The sequence below is a fragment of the Anser brachyrhynchus genome, assembly GCF_964034855.1.
Source record: "Anser brachyrhynchus genome assembly, chromosome: 2".
NCBI classification, from domain to species: Eukaryota; Metazoa; Chordata; class Aves; order Anseriformes; family Anatidae; genus Anser; species Anser brachyrhynchus.
In genome coordinates this window covers 91,072,446-91,094,304 of record NC_137695.1, presented here as the reverse complement: position 1 = coordinate 91,094,304, position 21,859 = coordinate 91,072,446, and the positions used below count along the sequence as shown (strand labels likewise).

Genomic DNA, 21,859 nt, shown 5'->3' with positions numbered 1-21,859 from the left:
TGAACCTGTGGGCAGGGCAGGCGCCAGAATCGCTGTGCTTCTTCTCAGTAGGGTCAGAGATTTTCTGGTTGCCGACTCAGTCTAGGAAGTGTTAGGAAATTGCAAGGAAGAAAGAATCAGACCCCAGCGATCAGGGCAAATGGCAAGAACATCACCTGTCCAGGTGCTCAGAGGTGGCCACCAGAAAATTATACAGCCGGGTGATGCATGTGATGTATTTCAGCCAAGTTAAAAGGCATGTCTCGTTTCACTGTCCACCTTTACAGTCCTGAAGCACTGGCAGACACAGCAAGTATTTCACATCTTGATGATGAGGTGATATGAAATGCTCCTCCACATACAGGTAGTCATTCATTTTATTTATATTTGCTTCTATAAATCTCATCCCTTACACAAAGTGCTCTGAACACAGAATATTTTTAAGACAGGAACCAACCCAGAGCCAGTGGCAGTGAGCAGTAACCCTTCATGTTTAGTGAGGATTTGTAGGGCTGGATTACTGAAATCCTTGAGAACCAGAGACACGTTTTCATTTTCCTCACTCAAGATTAGGAACTGGATTCAAACTGCAAAATAGGGGGTAAAAAATCACTTTGTTATGCTCAGACCACCCAGGTGGTTTAATAATAGCCATTTTGTAGTCCACCTGTTGGCTTTGCAGGTACTTAGAGGATATGAAAAAAAACAACCCCAAAACCAATCCCCTTCCCACCCGTTTCTCACCAAAGCTCCCATCATTGGCTCCATGAACAAAAACAGAACCAGCACAGTCAGTGCCTTATAAAGCTTTATTGCAAGATGTGTTTACATAATGCTGTAGAGGTGAGCTTTTAAACTACTTATATCAAGAAATTTTGGACACAGGTCTGCGGTCAATTTTCCATATTGACCCTGCATGGCACAGAAAAAAAAAAAAAAAAAAGTGTGATTGCATCTTTCCAGACAGTAAAGTGAGGAGAGTGTGGGGAGAAGAGGCAGACAAAGGGTGTGTTAAAAAGAAAAACCCTCCTGGTTTAGACTAAATGTGACAAAGCTTCTGAATGATGAATACAAACTGTAGGTGAGCTTTGTGTGTAGTAAAATCTGAAAGAGTAATTCAAGTTCTTTATGAAATAAAACTGAGAAACAAATATGCAGTTTCATGGACAATTAAATTTAACATAGAACAAATTTACCTAGAATGAGAAAACAACAAACAAAAACTCAACCAAACAAAAGGACCTGTAGATAATATCTCTGACCATGCATGGCTTGTTTTTTAAATTACAATTCACAGAATAACACTGCTGGAAAGCCTATTTTACACTATACTACACAGAACACAAAAAACATGAGTAGTGACATTTACACAATTTTACAGTATTTCTCCTTCGTCTAAGAAACACGTCCTTTTCTACTTTACATTTTTTTACAATTCCCAGCTCACAAAAAAAGGACACTATACGCGCAAAGACAGTCTTTAAAAAGGAGAAATGCACCCATTGCTACAAATAAACCTTTTCTTTCACAGAAGCCTCTGTGTTAGTGATTAAACAAAATATATCTCTATATGCCACTCAATGTGAAATGGACTAATTAGAATTTTTTTTTTTTTTTAATGCGTAAACATAGAACTATACAACATTTCTGAAACTCCTTGAATTACTTGCTATGGAACTACTAAACTGCTTGCCAAAAACCTCTTGCTATTGCATCTGAAATGCCAGTTCAGTCAGCTGCTGCCCCAGCCTTACATGTTGTTCATGCATTCGCAAATCAGATTCATTATTTTCCCATAATCAAACATTTTCCCTTACGAAAATGCTTCGGTTTATTTTCTTTCAGAGCCTGTAAGTACCTGGCAGTTTTCCCTGCAAAGAAACATCAACAGTCATAGTCCTTACAGCTTAGACAGAGTTTCTTGAGTCCAGATGCTGGAAATCCAGAGCTGTCTGAACGCGGTGCGGGGTCAAGCTCTCTGCCTGCGTCGGCACGCACAGCTCGCCTTGAAGGTCGCGAGAGGAGCGGTGTACATGCCGTGAGTGTGCAGGAGCAAAGAGAGAGGAGAGATGTGCCCATGGACACTGTGCCCCTACACGTCCTTTAGCTAAAGGCAGGTGGCACGAACACCTGCCTACAAGTGGTCACGGGAGGACAGTGGATGGGAAAATGCTGGGCTGCCTCCTTGTCCCCATTTCATCCGGATGAAGTCAAAGTGTTGCAAAAACAACAACACCCAGCCTACGCGCCCTTGAATAAAGACCAGCATCATTGATCAAATGGTTTTGACAGCGTTTTGGATAGATGCTGGCTTCTGCTGCACCACCAGGGACACCAGCATCAAGCAGACACCTGGCAAGAGGAATCACTGCAACTGCAGTGGCATTGAGCTGCTTACATTTGCTTTGTCCTCTGCTGCGACTTTTCAGCAGCTGCTAGCCAGGGTTTGCTAAGAGCGCAGCACACTGGGGACTGACGGTGCTGTCCTGCCTCGTTGCTATCTGCTCCCTCAGAGGGAACACAGCACCTTGCCGGAGGCCCTCACTGATGGGTCATGTCAGGGCTCTGACTCCAAATTTCTGTTAAACTGGGGCATGAGTGCATATCTGGATACTCGCATGTGACTTTTTATTATGGGAAAACCGAAGTCTCGTCTACCTACAAATCTGGTGCCTTATTTTGCTAAGAGTAAATTAGTACAGACACTTACAATGAAGGGGGATCAAAAGAGAAAAAGAAATATATTTTGAAAACTGCTTTTGACACTGCTTCTAGTCTTTATCAGAGCAAGAAAGACCCTCATTAAAACACCATTTTTTTTGGTTGGTTTTGGATTACGGATAGGGATATACCAAAGAGAAGAGTCACATGGAGCACCCAATGGGGTATAAAACATCTGGAATCCATGGGGCTGGTGCCTGGACTTACTGAATGGTGAGGAGCGATGCATTTAATTTTTGTGAGGGATCTTTCATTCCCAGCTGTGGCACACAGCATTCCCTGGGGGTGTTTCTTCACCACAGCCCTGTGACTGCTACTGAAAGTTATCCCTCATTTGGGAGTGAGGGAACACAAAGTATTTGTATACAGTCTGCTTTTAAACACCAAGGGACATGAAAGGAAATTAGGACAGCTTCCCTTTGGCGGCCATTTCATATGCTAAAGTTTACCTCAGCATCCTGATCAGGAAGGTATTAGGGTGACAGATGGACCGACAAGTTACTGGCAGCAGATGGGTGCTGAAATGAACACCAGTGATGACTCTGAGAACTTGGTGGAGACACAAAACCCTGGGCCCTAAATTTGCAACTGGCTGGTACTGTGAGAAAGGGGAAAGAGGTAGTTATTATGGCTGCAAGTGTTTTAAAATAGCCTCAATGGATCTCTAAGTGAGAAACGGGAACATACGTTACTAGATTGCATTTCCAAGACCTTTCTATTTGTCACAGAAATAAACCTCCTTTCACATGCATTTTAAAACAACTGGTATATCCTTATGGTGAGCTCTTTGGATGGTGAAGTGGCAGGCAGCAACTCAAATCCTGAAGGTTAGAACATGATTAGATAGAAAGAGGCATGCAAATATAGCCAATTCCTCCATTTCATCTGGAATCCACTGGTTAGATGAAGGGGAACAAATGTTATTCCCACAGTAGGACATACCAGCAGACTCAGGAGGAAATAATACCACCTTAAATATTAGCACATTGGGCTACTGGCCATTTTTAGGCAGAACTGAAACAAAACATTTCTGTAGTTATTGCATTGTCATTGTTTTTGAAAACACTGTTGCAGTAAACATTGCCAATGATGGATTAATCTTACTGCCTACTACTGCATAAACAAGAACAAATTATCCTTCAGAAAAACTGGTATCAGTTTTACGGGTAGATAGCAAAAGCTCAGGTAAAAGCACAGAAAAAACATAATGGAAAAACGGACAAGGAAGGATATACTTTACATGTATACAATAGCATCCAGCTAATCTGAAAGAAATTGGTATTTTTTTTCTTGACTTATTCCAACCCCATTCGCCATATCTAATTTTCTCCTTGATAAGGAGTACATGAAATTTTGTAGAATTTTTGCAAAATTCCTGGAAAATACATACACCCAACTACTTAAAAGTCATCAGCAACATCATTTTTTCAGACACAGATGCTGCGCTGTGTCAAAATAAAACACAGATTGATTTCCTGTTAGCAAGCGGTCACCAACAGCTAGCCACTTTGCACATTCAGCATACTTTTATTAAAACATTACATTTGAAAAATGTTAGATTCTCTCCCTTCAATCATATATAGAACGTCTGTTGATGTAAATACATTTTGTTGCATTTGGGCTTCTTTTATCACTAAACAGGTATAACAGCTCAACATCATCATTACATTCAGGGTGTCTTCCTCTTTTTTCAGACCTCAAAGACCTCCACATACCCCCATTACCTTCCTTTCTTTGTTCAAAGCATCCTTAAAAGAGATTTTAAAATTCCATAAAGGTAAGCAGCACATAAAGATCCACTTTCAAGCCCAGATGCTAATAGGTCTTGCTTATTTTACAGTGATATAGTTATATGCCGCTTCTTTCTACTTCCTGACCAGCTTCTGCCTTTTCATAGCTTTCCAATACACAACACATTTATTAATTACACAGCTACTGCCTTCTGCCTGCTTATAAAATTGGCCTTTTAGGAAACTGAGGGGAAAGCCACATCCAACTCAATGCCGTCCTTAAGAACCTTACTCACAAGTGACTTCTTACTCCACAGACCTTGACACATGAAGATCCAAGGCAACAGCAAATAAAGACTGAAATGTTACTACTAAGAGGGGAGACAGCATAGATAGGATGCTCCACCACAGATCTCATTGTAGTGCTGTCAACTACCTGGTTCTCTAATCACTTGGATGTTCTGTTCAATGTGACGTAATGGATGACCAAAGTTTCAAAGATTTATTCTGTTTAGTGCCAGTATCCTGTGCAATCTTCAGGGATTATCCTGTCCTTAATGAGAGTAAAGTAACATGTGGACATATCTGACCTACCTTGGGTGCCAGAAACAACATAGCTATGGCATTACAAGCCCAGCATAGACTAATTAATTCTGCTTTTCAAGTGTGTTTTGTTACCATGACGAAACTGCTACAGTTCCCCAGCTACCTGGTTTCAAGGAAGCCTCAGCTGCTACTGCTAGGCACACCCCGCTTAATCTTCGAGTCTAAGGCAATGGAAAGATATGATCTTGTGCATCCTTGAGGATCAAGTGGTCATTTACAGACTTTGGCTTGAAAAGTTCCCTTTTATGTTACTGCTGTCTGCAGTTCTCTTCAAAATGCTTCAGCACTGGCTAGGGTGATTGTGTTCATTTCATCTTCACCAATGTGTATGTCCACTTAAACGCAGATGAGTTGACTAAAGGTTCTTCAAATACACACGCTGAGGGCAATTACAAAAGTCAGTTATCAAACAGCGAGATAAGGGCAAGCATATTGGAGTGTTCACTGGGGTACCCTCTCCACTTGCATCAAGAATAATCACAAAACAAAGAGTAGAGAACAGCAAAAACACAGCAGGCTTTTAGCAGGGCCATTTCATATTCAGATCCATTACTTTGAAATAAAATCACCACCACATTATCTTGCAGCAGAGAAAAGCAGCATGAAGGGCACAGGCAAGTGAACAAAACTTCTTGATCTTACCATCTGAATGCATTTAGCAAGTGTGTAAATTGTTCGTACAGTTTTCTCTGAAACTGTACAAATGGAAAGCATAGCCAAAGCTCATCAAGAGGGAAGTATTCTGTGACCTCTCCTCTGTGTGCATGGTGCTATGTACAGTATGAGTGTGTATTAATACACATGAATTTGGGATCCTAAACTTTCCACTTGTACTGCAGGCCATCTCCTGCCCCACAGGATGAATCCCTTTGAAAAACACTGAGTTCCTACAAAAAGACATTCTTTTCCTCCTGTCCAGGTGGAACTGTAAGGCCCCAGAGTGACAATCACGGTCCAGCTAGCTTCAGCAGGAGCATGACTTCACACCATGACTGTATGTGTAGAGGTACACGCACACATATCCACACATTCATTCTGTACATATACAAAGGTACACATACATTTTTTACATTCTTTGGTGGCAAAATAAAAAATAAAAATAAAATAAAATAGAAAAAAAAACACACCACAGGGTTGCACAGACTGTGTGTCTTTGCTTAATGAATCTGCTTCAGGAAAATTGGGGTCACTGTAACAGGAGTTATTTTGCCTCTTTAAGGACTGTTCATTGCATTGACAAAATGCCATACATTTACAATAACTAAAACAGGGCACAAGGAAAGCCAACGCAAACACAGCTTACATAGTGACAGATAACTCAGAGAGAGCCCCCTCCTACCCACACCAACACACCACGAGAGAAGCAGGCGTAAGGTTTCACCTACAAGCACTCATATGCTTCCTCAGCTACTTGTCAGGATGTCGTGCTGGGCTGCGGCACACCCTTCTTCCGCCCTGCTGGTGGCGTTCCGCTTTGTGTTGCTTATTAACATCGAACTAATAAAGGATGGGACGTTGGGAGCAGCAGACAAGGCTGGCAGGACTGCGCCACACCAAAGGGTTGTCAGCCTGTGTGTTTCGGATGATGGCTCTTCTTGTTGCCACCTCTGGGATGTCAAACCTGCATCTCAGAGGTGCTGATGAGGCCCAGTGCTTTGGCTTCTTCCGGGGTCAGTCCGCTCTTTAGTGTCCTTCTCACTGCATGGCCATACGTTCCAAAAGTAGGCAAAATAAAAATAATAAAACAAAAGAAAATGCAATCAATTAAAAGTGATAATTACACAAGACTTTCAGCTGAAAAACACTTAATGTGCATGCTGAATCAAATCCAGAGTTGCTACGTACTCAGGTTCTCAAGTTCAGAAATACTGAGTAATGCCCTACGCCAAACCAAGGGGACCATCAATTACCCAGCAACTCCAAAAAGTCAGGCAAATAGCCATCTGTCATTTGACATTTAGACAACAAAGATTTCTAAGGAAATACCCCAGCATTTTAAGATTTTTTTTTCTCTGAAATTGCATCAGTTGCTTCTCCGTCCATAGAAAGTATTATATGCCCTATTACCTCATAAAGAATTTTTAAAAGAGCTTTTGGATCTTTATAGATCTCAACTGAATTTATCACTATTAAATCCTACGTGAACCTTTCAAGGTGTAAACATAAACCTCTTAAACGTAAAAGATTAAAATATGATAATTTTATAGTCAATTCAAATCATTACAAATACAGTGCTCATACACACTCCACTTTCTTCTGTAATGTTCCCCCCCCAACCACATCTGTATCATCTTTGTCATTAGTAGTCATTTGTTCAGCATTTTAGATGAATTTAAATGATAAATCTGGGTCAAATTTTTGTTTCTTAATTTGCTAAGAAGTGTTCTAAACAGTAACCATAACATAAACTTTTAAAATTTGCATTTTCGTTCTTTATTCAGAAATAAGTGACTATGTGACTGCACACACAGTCTTTGTTTTTCTGTTGCCAAGATTTCCAAGTGAATGCGTTTTAGCTCAAGATGCAAACAGGGTGTTCATGCCATAATTTAATATTCCTTAAGTACAAATGCACATTTAAAAGTTTAAGCTGCATGCAAAGTATAAACAATGACCACGTTAAACAAAATATACTCAGAGTCCCAAAATAATGAAGTCTAGAGGAAACTCTAGAGAAACAAATTGCAGACAGTGGTTGAGAACTTCTTGCATTGCTATCATCTAATATAATTAAGACCTCTAATTTGCGAAGATATTTACTCCATGGAACTGAAACTGGGTGGTCACATTCAAGGATCTAGCAGGAGTGAGAGGAGTGAATGGATCGGTACAGAAAACAAGGACTTAACAGAAAGGGAAAATACAGCATGGCCGAACACTTGATACCATGCAGGTAAGATGAATATGATCTATTATTTCCATCAACTACTGAAATTAAATGAACTTACAGTGCTACATGTATAATTGTTCCACCATTACCAAACACTTACTTGAAAGATTTCCTTCAAGATTGACTCCTTTCTCCTGCAGTAAAGTTTGCATAATTACTAAAGATCACCAGGAGTCTGCATGGAGCCTTTTTTGATAATCACTTTTTCCTACAATACTGATCAGCAACACCTTCCAAGTTTAACAATGCTTAGTTTAAAGCTGCACAAGATTAAATGCAACTGATAAAGCCAAGATTAAGAAAGACTAAACAAGTGCTACCAGAAGAGCAAAACACTTCAAATATGCTTGGGTCTCCAGGACGTTGTTTGAATACTCAACAGAGTTTTGAATCAGTCCTTGTCACTGGCACTCTTATATTTCTCAGATTTGATATACACATATCTACAGTGACAAATGTTCACTTCCAGATTCGAGAGTAAGACCTTAAGGTCTTATGGCCTCAGTGAATCATACAATGCTTATTTCTGTATCAAAATGAACTATACCAGGAGCAAAAGAACAGATACAAGAAAGCTGCAGCAGAAAATTTTCTCTCATTAAAAGGAAAGATTTCCCTGAGCTGTTCACCTGCTTAATTGCCTGCACTGCCTCTCTCCTGAACACATTTTTTTTTTCTGTACACTCTATAGCATGCAGCCAAAGAAGGCACCATAGGTAGCTTGGCCACCAACAGTGGAGTGGTATTAACATAGACTGATACATGTTGATTTTAAGAGCAGCTTTCTGGAAAGTTCACTAGACTCAAAATGGATTTGGACATTGCTCACTAAGAAATTGCTCTTCCTCTGTAAATATGAACTATCCCACAACAGCTATATTGTTGAAGCAAGGAAACTGTCACTTGTAAGAAAAAAACACGAGTACAAGAGACAAAACTTTCACCGGATGACTGCCTCGACAATATTACCTCTTCCCACGACAAGCAAAAGTGAACTGGCAAACTAAGTGCAGAACAAATTTCCAAACCAAATGTATTCATGACTGCTCTCACACACATCCCTGATACACTCAGACCGCAGTCATTCACTCCCATTCACAATCGGAGCACAACCACCACTGTAAAACCAAGTTATTATTCTTGTCAGATGGTAAGACACAAACAGTGAGGGAACAAGCAATTTTTATTCCTATTTGTAAATGTTTTATAGGAACTGAGATACTCTGCTAATGGTGGTCAGGTACTGGAATAAGCCAAATCCTGGTCTTACTTCTGCCGAAGTAAATTTGGAACAACATTCTTTAGGCCAGTGCAACTACTACTGCACATATGTGACTGTGACTCTTGACAACTGGAAAGGAAAACGTGTGCCTCTGTAACTTCCACCAAACAGAATACAGCTGTTTCAATTCCTCCATCAGCCCAAGTTACGGAATTACTTACTAGTTTACTAGGAAAAGGCAAACAGATTTACAATAGCATATTGGTCTCTTTGAAGAAACTTTCATGAGTTTACTTTGAAATCATAACCAGTGCTACAATACCACAGCTGAAACCATCTTCATGGAAAACAAACAAATGAAAACAAACAAACAAACAAAAAAAACCCCCAACCAACCAACCAAAAAAAAAAAAAAAGGGAAAAAAAGAAGGAAACAGAGGAGTTTTCTTTACATAAACAAGACTTCTCTCTGAATCTCCAGATGCAGACCTACTGAACAAACTAAAGTCTTAGTCTGAGAGCCTTGCATATAACCCCTGGATGACTTAAAAAAATACTGTATGCAGCATGTGACAAGGGCCAGTGCCCTGTGCTGGGTTTGCCACATGACACACAATGGAGACCAACCCCTGGTTTGTACTTTTTTTGTCACTGCAAAGCAAGAAGGAATGACAACACTCAGTGAATTGCTGGGACACATACAGTAGTAATTAAGCAAAAGAATCTCTTTGAAACCCTCAGCTGATCTAAGTTATCTCAGGTCTCTCCCTATAATACAGAGAAAGATAACTTGGATTTAAGACATCTCGTTGACCTGAGTTTTTAAGGTCGGAAGTTCTGAGGAAACAGCCCCAAACAATGCAAGAGCTTGGCAGTCACAATGAAACTGACAAGAAAATGGTTAATAAAAAGCAAAGATGTGAAGAATCTTGCCAATGACAGAATGGTTCCCATAAACACAGTCAGCTGCTGACTTGTATAAACTTAGCATGTGAGGCCAAATACTGCAAAGAACTGCAACTACTTGCTAGATTAAAGCTGTCCACCATCAACAAGCAACCTGAAGGATAACAGCTGAGAGAAATCATGTCCAGACTCAAATGAGTGACTTCTAGCTCCTGTGCCAAAGGCCAACCTGACATAGATGAATCCACTTGCAGTTTGCAGGACTTTGCACTTAGGGAGATGAAAGTGTCCTGATAAAGGGTATCTTTGTAAGAAAATTACATATAGTATGTGCAAATTACAGTACATTTCCTCATCTGACAATACAGCTGATGGATGCAGCATCAGTAGTAGCACAAGAGAGTTTCTCACTATTCTCTGCACTGGCTTGTGGGCTGTGAAGTCTTGTGGATGATGAAGCCAGAAGGTGGCTGAGTTATCTACAGGAGCAAGAACTACTCAGGGAGGTGGGCGAACCTTGTCTTGACATGCTGCTAAACAGATGTCCTCAGACTTTCTTCTATTTCCTCATAATGCATTTGGTAGGGTTCCTTCACATTAGGAGAGGTCAGGGACACGTTCAGTCATCAGAACCGAATGCAGAGAGATATTTTCCTTCCATGTTTTATAGGCATTGCAAAATTACATTTCTCAAACTAGATCTTCATTCTCCCCTCTTCATTGAACTCTGTCGTGTCTCTGGACTGGACTGGACTAGACATAATATCTTGGCTTGTAAAACTCTTGGCCTGCTGCAGATCACATTAAACTGAGTTATGGAATGTATTTTGGAGGCAGTGACAATAAAAATAAGGCTTTCAAATGACCTTTTAGGTTCTTTAAGCAATTTTTAAAACGTTTGCTAAAGAAACATAACATAGACAGAAAATAACTTTTACTCTTGTCACAATCAAGGACTGCTGAGATCCCATAACCAAGAAACCAAATGTTGTTTTTATGGGGTCAGAGGGTATGATATTCCTTGCTAATCAGGAAATCTAAAAATTTATTTTAAATCCTGGCAGAATACAATGTGCTTATGAGAAACCCAGTGAATTTGACTGTGTCTGTTGGGTCAGAATCTGCACGGATATACAGCCCTCGCAGAACACTGGGGATATTTAGAAGAAAAAAAAAATGATTCTCTAAGTGTAGATTTGTTAAAGAATATTATTATCTAGGGGTTGATTGTTTTTTAAAGGACAAATAGCATTCCTGATTTCCCTTCCTCCTACTTTTTTTTTCTTTAAGATGCAACAAACAGTAAAAAACAGTCTTGCTGGTGCCATTTATTTTTACTTTTACAATGGCTTTTGGCATCTATGTTCACAACACTTGTATGGACAAATCATCTGAAATGCAGAATATTCCATACATAGATAGGACCATTTTTCTGCTTGAGAAGTCACAGACTTAGTGTCCTTCCTACTGTAAAAAGATGTGACAGCCACAGAACTTTCCTCTGGGCTCAACTGCCCAGGTAATGCAGCTGCTACTTGCTGATTTGGCACAAATAAAATTCTAGGTGGCTGTAAATTACACAGCAAGGAAAACAAGAAAGCAGATTGTAAGAGACAATACACACCAGCTTCATCATACTGTTTCACGTCATATTTCATATTTCATAGTTTTATTTTCTGTTACCCTTCTACATACAGCTTGCGCACTCAGTCTATTTTCTCTTATATTCAATATATTATCTTGGACTTTACTCTGAAGAGTCCAGCAATTGCAATTTGCAACACAAAAGTTTAATCCAGACACCCTTGATCATATTCTTTCCTTTTAATCTTTTTCTGCATTTGTTTATTTTTATCACTGTCTATATAAGCCATGCTTATGCCTAATTATGCATGTATCATTGCTTAGTACTAGCAGGCATAGATGCCTAAAAAAATTATGTGTAGAGATTTTCTCACAGGGATTTGTAGGTGAATTTTTGGGTTTATTGAGCACCTCTCTGAAGAAGTACAGCCAACTTATATGTGGTCTTGGCCTGGGTGAGCGGCACAGAAAGCTCCAGGAAACAATGTATTGCTGCCCTGCAGCTCGGCTTCACAGATGGCACAAGTCTCTCCTAACAAGAAACTATAATTCAGCCATCTCCTGGTGTAATATATGTTGTCAGTGACATAAAGAGGAGTATAGCAGTGAAAATGGACTAAGTGGGATGTTCTGTATGAAAAGCTTAACTTGAGTTTAATCTGTAGGTAGCTTACATTTTAAGGAACAAAAAGTAACATTGCTTTAGAGAACACGAAGATACTGCTTTTCAAGTAATACTTGACATGCAGTTGAAACTACATGTTGAATTAACTGGGTTTCCAGCTTCATGTATTTCACGTCACCATTTGTATGGTGCCAACAGTAAAGAGAAAAGGACATAACTGTTTCCTCAAAAACCTTCTATGACAAAAACAAACAAACACAAAACCACTCACTCTAATCTTTAGGATGTCTCTGAATGCCACTGTAAAAAGTTACAACTAAAAGCAATCCTGCCAGCATCCCTTTCATCATTTCTCCCACTTAACTTCATCAGTCAGAAGTGATTCCACTATTAATATGTGAAGCATCGAGAGCACAGACCTCAAACACAATTGAGTCTGAATGTAAGCACTATATAAGACTAGACTATACATTAACAATGCACAGGACAAAAAAGGCAGGAAATAGGATACAGAAAGTAAGCCATCTAACACAAGTGCTTTGGGCATGCAGCCTTTAAATTCCATTTCAATTTTTAAAATGACTTTCAGTCTATTTTAAAATGATATATTATTAGGTAATAGACTTTCGCTAAGCAGGTAGCTCAGGCTAATAAACAGAGCTGTCTGCTCAGGAGTGACTTGGCAGAGCAGTGTGACCATGTTTGAACAGATGGGTTCTGGGGAACGCAAATCAATTACCCCCTTCGGGAATCTGTGCTGGCAAATACAGCAGCAGAGGGGATCAGTTCTACAAACCCATCAGATTAAAAATAACTATGATCACAAAAATCTTGTAGTTATGCCAATGAGGTGGTGTAATTCTCCCTAGAGAAAGCCATAAATATATATATATATATAGATATAAACTTTTTGACATGTTGCTGAGGAAAGATAAATTCAAAGTAGCTTTGTGTAGACCATTTTTTCATCTCATAACAAGACTTCCCTTCAAATGCATTTGACACTCGCATTCAAGCGTAGTTAAGATTCCTGCCTTCAGAGATCCTCGTGTTAAACTTCTTCATGGCAGCAGAGGGCTCTCTTTGGCAGCTGTGGTATCACTATGGTCTCCTGGAAAGCTCCATCAGAGATCGTTTCTGTCAATCCACTTCTTTTGTAAGGAGACTTGAAAAGCAACCTTGTACTTCCTTATCTTTTCTCAGTCTCGGAAACACATGTGCTTTCCATAACAACAGTGTAATCTTGTCAGCCAACATCTCACTGCTTCTGATTTCTTATTTGGATGCTGAAAATAATTATCTTTCAGGAAGGAAAAATGTATGTATAAGGTGTACTGCTGATCAGTAGTAAACTTGAAAGCCATATTATCACAGAAAGAAACCTAACAAAATACTTATCCTATCAACTTTAGGCTAACAGTGCGCAACTCAACCATATATTAGTTTTTTAATACTCATAACTTAACTATCCCAATTTTGGGAATGAATCCTGTAACAAGAATTCAAAAGCCTTGACATATACCTTTATAATATGCCAACTAAGAACTAAACAGGGTAATATAAATGAATTAACTGACACAGTGAATAGCAAACTGGTAAAAGTGAGATCAACTATTTGTATCTCATGGAAGATGCAAACTAATGAAGTAAAACTAACTTTTTCTACAGAATTACACGTGGGAATGTACCAAAAGTGTAAATCATAGCAAAAGTATTTGAAATTAAAATTTCAATACAAAACTTCTGCAACCAGGGAACAAGAACAGCTCCTGCATATACTGACATCACTTGCTTTTTACCAACTGCTCACTGCTTGCCAGTTTCTCCCACACTACTTTCGCTTCTTTCTTGTAATAAAGAAAGTACCATTTGGCCGAGAAGAGATACCCAGAGCAATTCCAGCACTTGTAAGTGCTAGTCTAGAAGTGCAGTGGAAGTTGCAGATCACTCACTTCTTTTTTGTTCTCCCAGTGGCTGTGACACAGCACAAGGATGTGGCAATGGCCTGGCTAAGCTGTGGAATCCTGCTGGGACATGCTTCACCAGCCACCAGGATGTACTCTTTGCTCAGACCAAAATCTGAGCTGTGGTCACCTCTTCCTCCACAGAGTAGCATGTCTGGGCAAGGCATTTAATCACACAAAGTGGTGGTCACTCTAAAATCACTAGGGACAATTCACTGCAGTGGCAGTTTTCTCCTTGTACCTACATCATCTCCTCCGTGCTTCTGTTAATGTAAAATGTGAATGTCTGTATAGTGCTCAATATCTCTGTCTTCTCCCTATGGGGACAATAAGTACTTTTTTTTTTTTTTTAAATAAATCACGTTTTTAATTCTGATATCCTATATCTATGCAATGATCTCTGCAATGAAGTATGCAATGATCTATGCAATGAACTCTGATCAACTTAAGGAATGTACTGTAGATTTTAATGGTAGGGGCTAGGTTAGTTTTATATCTGACTTTCCTTATATAAGAATGATAAAGCTGCTTTGAGGAGAAAGTTTGAGGATATGAGCCCAAGAGCAAATAATTTGTATCAGAATAAAATTCATTACAGAAACGACTCATAGATTCCTCTAAAACAGCGACTGGAAAATGAATTTAAGCTTCTTTTACAGATAATTTTTTACTAGACTTTTAAACCAGGCTTTCACAAAACCTTTTGTTTTGAAGGATATCTCACGTAGGACTGCACAGAATTATCCTGCCCCTCTGGTTCTCTTCCCTACAGCTGTTTATGTTGGCCTCTTGCACAGATGAGACACGGGACTGTATAGGCCTCACACTCATTACATCCATTGCTACCACCTACGGTGGTCAGCTGTATGCATTATTCATTCATATTAATTAGTATTAATACTTTTTATTGTCTTTTTTTTTTTAAATTGTAGACCACTGAGTTTAATCATTTCATTCTTGCAAAGATCTTGCCATCCTACGGCTGAAAGAATGTACTACTAAAAGGCATCCAAAAGACACTAGCTATCTTGGCATCTAGTGGAGCTAACTTTCCAGCTGCCAGAATTTTAAGTGCTTTATCTCACACTCTGTTTTCATCCAATAACTAGATTTTTATTAACTGGGTATTGACCTTCTGAAGGCTCAGTACTTTGTGTGAGGATGAACAGCCTTGATACTGAATACCAGCTACAAAACATTTACTTTTCCTAAATGCAAAGAATTGTTGCTAAATGTGTATCACTAACTAGAATACTCTACACCTCCTCTAACTCCTGATAGGATCCAGTTACTCAAATCCTAAATAATTAGCTGCAAATTCTAAGTAAAGTTGCTTGCCTTTAAAGTATTTTATATAGACTTTCTTCTTGTATTTTTTTTAAAGCATAATTTCCATTAACTCCTGCTTTTAGTCAGGCTATAAATACCAGAAGAACAGTCTCCCTCCTGGTATTTTGGCACTTCTGTATCTTCTCATAGCCAGAAAAAGTAAGTGGAGAGACATGAAAATGAAAAATGATGAAAAAACAAAGAAAAGAAGAAAAAGTTAACTGAAGCACCCTATGATTTCCAAACAAAAATTACATACCTCTGGACTCAAATAGGCTCCCACCCTTTATTTTGTTTGCTTATAAACATGTTTATTTCAAAGCAGCAGGGAATGTGTTACTAAAACTTGTCTAAAGCTTGTCTCCAAGCCTGGTCCTTTGGCAGAGTTTTTTCCATTATTTTGGCACATGATTGCAGCATGCTAACTCCTATTTCACTTTTACTGAAGGTGGAATTTAGTATGAAATACCTGACCTGGGATGTTCTGTAGTTAAACTTAATCCATCAGCTCTCAGTTTATTTGTCTAGGATTCAGATAATCTCAATTCAATTCCTACCTCCTCCACAGTCCCCTTGTATGAGTCTCACAGATTACTTGAGTCATGCCTCAGATACATTTCTGCATAAAGACTGCAAGATTTTTTTAATCCCCACAAGTTGTTATGCAAATAAATCAATAAATCCTTATGAGATGTTTCCATACCCCACAGATAAGTCACAGGGCATATTATTGGACTAACATATGATTCTAACACCAAATAAAAGAACAAGGTGTTATCATGTCAGTTCCGTCTCCTTTCTTAAACTTCACAAATTATTTGAATCAAGTCATTGCATTCAAATGTTGGATTAAATTCTGATTTAATTATCTGCTCCAAGCCCAATTCTCCAACACAAATCTAAAGTAGATTTTTAAATTTAATAAAATCTAAGAGAAATCAGAGCACACACAGAGATGCTCCAAGATAAAAACAATGTGGGGGAAAACCAAGCCCTTGCTATTCAACTTTCTTATTCAGTGCCTCCAGCAGAATCCAGTGCAACCACCACTGGAATACGTGCTACTTACCATCAAATACCAGTCACACTTGAATCCTACATTATGACCATTCAGGCTCAACTCATCTTTAAAAATGACCTGTCTACTTGGCACAGCTATTTGAAATTATTTGTCAGCAAGAACATGATGGGATCCCTATTCTTTGTCACCTGCCTTTCCTTTAGGGAGCCAGGAAACACATTTTCAAATATGAAGGTTGCTAATACCAACAATTACTTCATAAAGGAGGAAGATACATGCAGGTTCACGTTTTAGCCTAGTTGCCTTAAGGCAATTGCATGTTGGATGGTCTGTTTTTGATATACTGTGGCTTAATCAGCATTTGAGCAAGGTAATGAAACCTTAGGACTTTTGGCTCTTTCTCAGAGCCCTGCCATGGTCAATCACAGAGGTCAGAAATCTACTCTGTCCGGCTCAACTTTTCCAGGCAGTGTGCTGTATATGCCAAAACTAGTGTGAATACCCTCTGTATGCTGATTCACTATTACTAAACTGAAGTATGATCTTTGTGACACTGACTCACGGGCACTATATCATACTTCTGAGGCAGATCTATTCAGTTCAATGGGATCAACACAAAGACGGCAAGGCATCTCCATAAAAACCTAGTCCTGAAAGAATGATTTTATGTTAGGGGATGGATGTTCTAAATAAACAGCCACGATGAAAAGGAAAACTGCATCAACTTCCTACTTGTCTATCATTGAGGTCTTTTTTGGTTCTTTTCATTAGATGTACTTAAGTAAAGTCTTTTATGGGTGATATTCCTAATCTTTAAGTGTCTTCTGTTGTCTCAAAACTGCCGTGAACAGAATACTTATTTTTCTCCTTCCCCAAATAGCAACAATTGATACAGGTTGTTTATCATAGCATGAAATTCCCACTTAGGAACAGCCTTGGTCTTCTTTATATATTTCCTCTCTTACCTCACATCTTGTAATCTTCACAGCAGGCTCTGCTTATACACTTCGCATTTAGTCTTTTAATTCAGCTCTCTTTGTATTAAATAAACTACTTTCTTGACGGTTGTTTTTTGAAATCTCAGTGGTATCTCATACAGGGAGTTTCATTTTTTGGTCCCCCAATTCCACGGTTGCAACATCTATAATAATGTTTTGTAAGCTGTTAAAATTATCTTTAGCAATTGTATCCATTGGAACTTGGACTATCAAATAAAATAACGATTCTTAAAACTTCCTTACTCCAATTTTCCTTTGCACTCCTTGTTTGTTTTGACATTGTTTCTGAAGGTCATCCTAACCTTATAGAAGAACCAGACAATCTTAATTATATTATTTTTTATTTCTTTACTGAGTTGAACAGCTCCCCATAATGCTATAAAAACCTTTCTCACAGAAAGCTACCCTCAATCTTCAAGAACGGAAACAGTATATTTGCAAACTAATTTGTATTTTATGCTTTTAAAATATGCTGAACTGATATCTCTGGAGGCTGGAATCTGTTTATACACAGAACAAAGACATCAGAGCAAAAAAAAAAAAAAACAGCAGAAGCTTCCCATGGCAGCTTGCCTTGAAGCTGTCTTTGAATGACCACCTCTAGGGGTGACAGAACATTTTTAGCTTCTGTGGCTCACTCAATCCCGTGGCTTTCTGTTGAGGCTTCTAATGAAAGAATACAACTGTAATGTTGTTTTCTCACATATAACACCCATCTAATATGTCTGGTAGGCAGGTCACTGAGCACCCATTATGAGGCCATGACTTCCAGTTGGTCACTGAACGTTTAAATGTCAGATATAATCTTTAAAAGCCTTCACTGTGTTGGTGAGAATAAAGTTCTGTCTCTCTGCAGATCATCACAGGAACTCAGTCATCATGTACTTACCATGCACACTAGCTTTCAGTAGTCCATTTCAGCTCCTGCTGAACAAATTCCTTCCTACTAGTTCTCAGTCAGCTTCAGTCATATCTGGATTTATCAGTGACCCTTCACATCTTCAACTAACAGATGCAGACGTTTCCATCTGTCTTCTGTTGAATGATTCACTGCCTTATTTCTCCCCCCAGTTTATGGTTCTGCTGATTGCCCTGAGAGTTCAAACTCTTCCACATCATTAAGATCTAACTAAGCTCTCTGCATACAGCATACAGTCACATTTCTCAACAATTACAAAAGGTAAAATGGCTAAATGAACACACCAAAATATCTCATTTTCCCATTACAACTATTTATTGAATTCAACAACCTCTTCCACATTCCTGTTTTTGTTTTCCCTTAGTTATAAATGACTTGAGTATCACTTGATTTTTATTTCATATTTTTATGTCTTTGTCTATGGCAAAAAAAAAAAAAATCCCTTGTCCATGAGATCCTTCTACCTAAAACACGGGAAATGTATACTGTGCATATGTCTGGGTTTCTGATTTTGCTAAAGACGCAGAATTCAGCTCAGTTTCACTAAAACCTTTGCTGAATTTTAAGTGAGCATTGCAAGATTTCCAGTTCTACACTGAAAGCAATTAGACATATGCAACACGACGCACAGAGAAAATCACTCCTTTCAACTGAGTTTCACTTTGATGTTCACGAATAGATTTAATACTAAGCAAAAGGATGTGTATGGGAGCCTGAAGACTCAATTATGTTGTATTTCTACCAGGGAGATTTTCTGCTTGTTTAACTCATATTTTGCATTGACAAAGGCTGGTCTCTGCTCATTTCCTGGAGGTGCCAGATTATCAGTCCAGTTGAGTGTATTTTACAGTTAAACTACCTCATTTTTCATCGTTCAGGTATATTGACTATCTATTGCAGTAAAATAGTTCAATTAAGACATTCTCCTTTCACACTTTCTTTCAGCATACGTCAGCTAAAAGAGATGCTTAACTACTGAACTTTATGTTTGTTTTGAAACTGCCTTTTAATCCACTTTAGAGCCTCATCCAGATCTTGAAGAACAAACAAGCAAAAGAGCCGGAGTCTATCATGATTAATTACAGTGGAAATCAGTCACAGCCTAAACATTTACTAAATGCTTAATCCTTGTTACTGTTTTCCCTGAATAAGTATAAAAGCCAACTCCATGGAAAAATATATATTATTTTTATTATCATTATCTTTTTTTTATTTCCCTGCAGCAAGTGCTTCCTTGGGAAAAAGGTACCTGGTAAAAAGCAGAAATAAGACTTTTGTGTGTGTGTGCATGAGGATAGTGCTGCTAACAGAGGAAATATTTTAGCACAAGATAAACCACAGAAATAGCCGAACATTCATGAGGCTTATTTCATATGCACAAGCCAACTAGGGCAGTCAGCACGTGCAGAACACCAGAACTGTGTGGGAAAGTGGGTAGCAGCAGAAGGTGATGCCACAGGGAGGTACGGTACAGTGCATGACAGAAAGTAAGACAGACAATCCAGTGTCAGCTCATTTTTTTGCTGAAGGTCTGTCTCATCTATCTAGTGTCGGCTTTGCTTTTACTCTTGCCACATGCAGAAGTTCCTTTCTTAGCATGTTGGGGAAAGTGAATATGCTTTCAGCACATGCTAGTTTATAGCAATCAGCTACTGCTTATACCAAGTGTTCTTGATCACCAACTTTGTTAGAGCAATTCCACAAAGAAAAAAAAAAAAAAGAAAATCCGTGTGATTTTTCACTCACTGTTGTTGACTCCTCTTTGTCCTAACTTCCCAGAAATGCTAAAAAGATGGATGGAAAGGTAGTCAAAAAGCCACATATGTTGAATGACATTAAATACCAAAATCTTACATCCTTTGGGTATTTATCCATCTCACAGTAATTATAGCAGTCCCTGCACATAAGGAAAAAAAAAAACAAACCTCAAAAGATCATTGCCTCTTAAGCATTGCATTTTCTAAAGCACAAAATCAAATTGCTCAAACTCAGGTGCCACAGCTCTGCCTTGTGGACACGCTACATCACTAGACCACCTTATTAAAGTGCAACCTTTTCTTCCCATGGGAAGCTTCTCTACAACCACTTTGCAACCAAACAGCAGTTCACATCTTGCTTTCAGGGCTGCAGAAGGATGGTATACAACATGAAAAAGAAAAATTTTTTTAAAGGTAAAATCTCTCAAACTACTTTTTGCTTTAAGATTAAATTCAGCTACAGATACAACTACTAATCTTTATGCCAGTTCATAGTACCTTATGAAATTTAAGCAGTATCAAGTATTTGAGGTCCTGATCTGACTTCTCTAATTTTGAATAAGTACTGTCATAAGAGAAACTCCAAAGCACCATAAAACATTCTTCTTCTCTTACTGCTAAGGACATTTGAAGTTCCCTAGAAGACAGAGTCACCCACTGCATACAACACTGTTGAAACAATAGTAGGAGGAATATATGCCAATCATAAGTATACTCTCAAACTACTACCAATTAATGTCTGCATAGTACAGGCCAAGTTCATACACCAAGATACATAAATACTCGCATGTTTGCTTATTCTGAGATGTTTAATAGCCATTTACTCACATGACTTCCTATTTGCTCGTGACCGCTTTCTCTCTCTAGGCACCGCTCGCTGGCTTGGCACTTGGGTGGCAGACTTTACAATGCGATCCATGATCTCATCTGCTGCATCATCTGTTGCATTAGGTGAATCGTCATTGCCAGCGTTCCACGAACCAATACGGCCTGGAAAAGTCCAGCAAATGAATTGAGGAAAAAGAAAACACAAGTCTTTTGTGTCACTTTGGTTTTGCAATATTTTTTTTTGAGAATTCCAAAAGGCAGCCCAGTCATTGCTACTTCAAACTGGCCAAAGTAGACGATTCTGCCTAATGGAGAATATTTTTAAATAATACCCTAGACTCTCTGCTGTATCAGCAGAGAATGGAGAGCTCAAATGCAATTACAACTTTTGATTCCCTTTGGCATTTGAGTCTTATTCATGACCATATAACTGGCAACTGTCTGCTAAAGATTGTCTAGGAGATGAGAATTCCTGGAGTATTGTGTGGCCACGTTCCCCTCTGCTCCTATTACACATTGACTAGAAGACAGGGCGCATGTTAGGAATTGATGAAAATCAGCAGGACAGGTCCTTTTTTACCAAAAGAAGGAAACAATCTGTTTCTAAGCATCTGTATCACAGGCTTGTGCAAAGAGGATATGGAAAGGGGAAAACATCTGGTTAGACATATCTAGTTTTCCCTTTCACAAGAAAGAATTCACCTTCTCATCACAAAGCTGTATGCGTCCTGGCACAACTGCACATACGCTGCTATGAGCAGAAAAGCAAGAGTCATTGGC

The 21,859-nt window shown here is 38.8% G+C and overlaps 1 protein-coding gene across 9 annotated transcripts in view; it reads right to left on the bottom strand.

Moving 5' to 3' along the window:
• Nucleotides 1-774: 774 nt before the first annotated feature.
• FHOD3 (formin homology 2 domain containing 3) overlaps nt 775-21,859 on the bottom strand; it is a 415,825-nt gene continuing 394,740 nt past the window's right edge. For all 9 annotated transcript variants that reach the window (XM_080583589.1, XM_080583581.1, XM_080583582.1 and 6 more), the window contains 2 exons: nt 21,080-21,241; nt 775-6,734 (listed from right to left, as the gene is read on the bottom strand). In XM_080583589.1, coding sequence (XP_080439715.1) covers nt 6,652-6,734; nt 21,080-21,241 — 245 coding nt within the window. In that variant the 3' untranslated portion in view covers nt 775-6,651. The remainder of the gene's footprint in view (nt 6,735-21,079; nt 21,242-21,859) is intronic.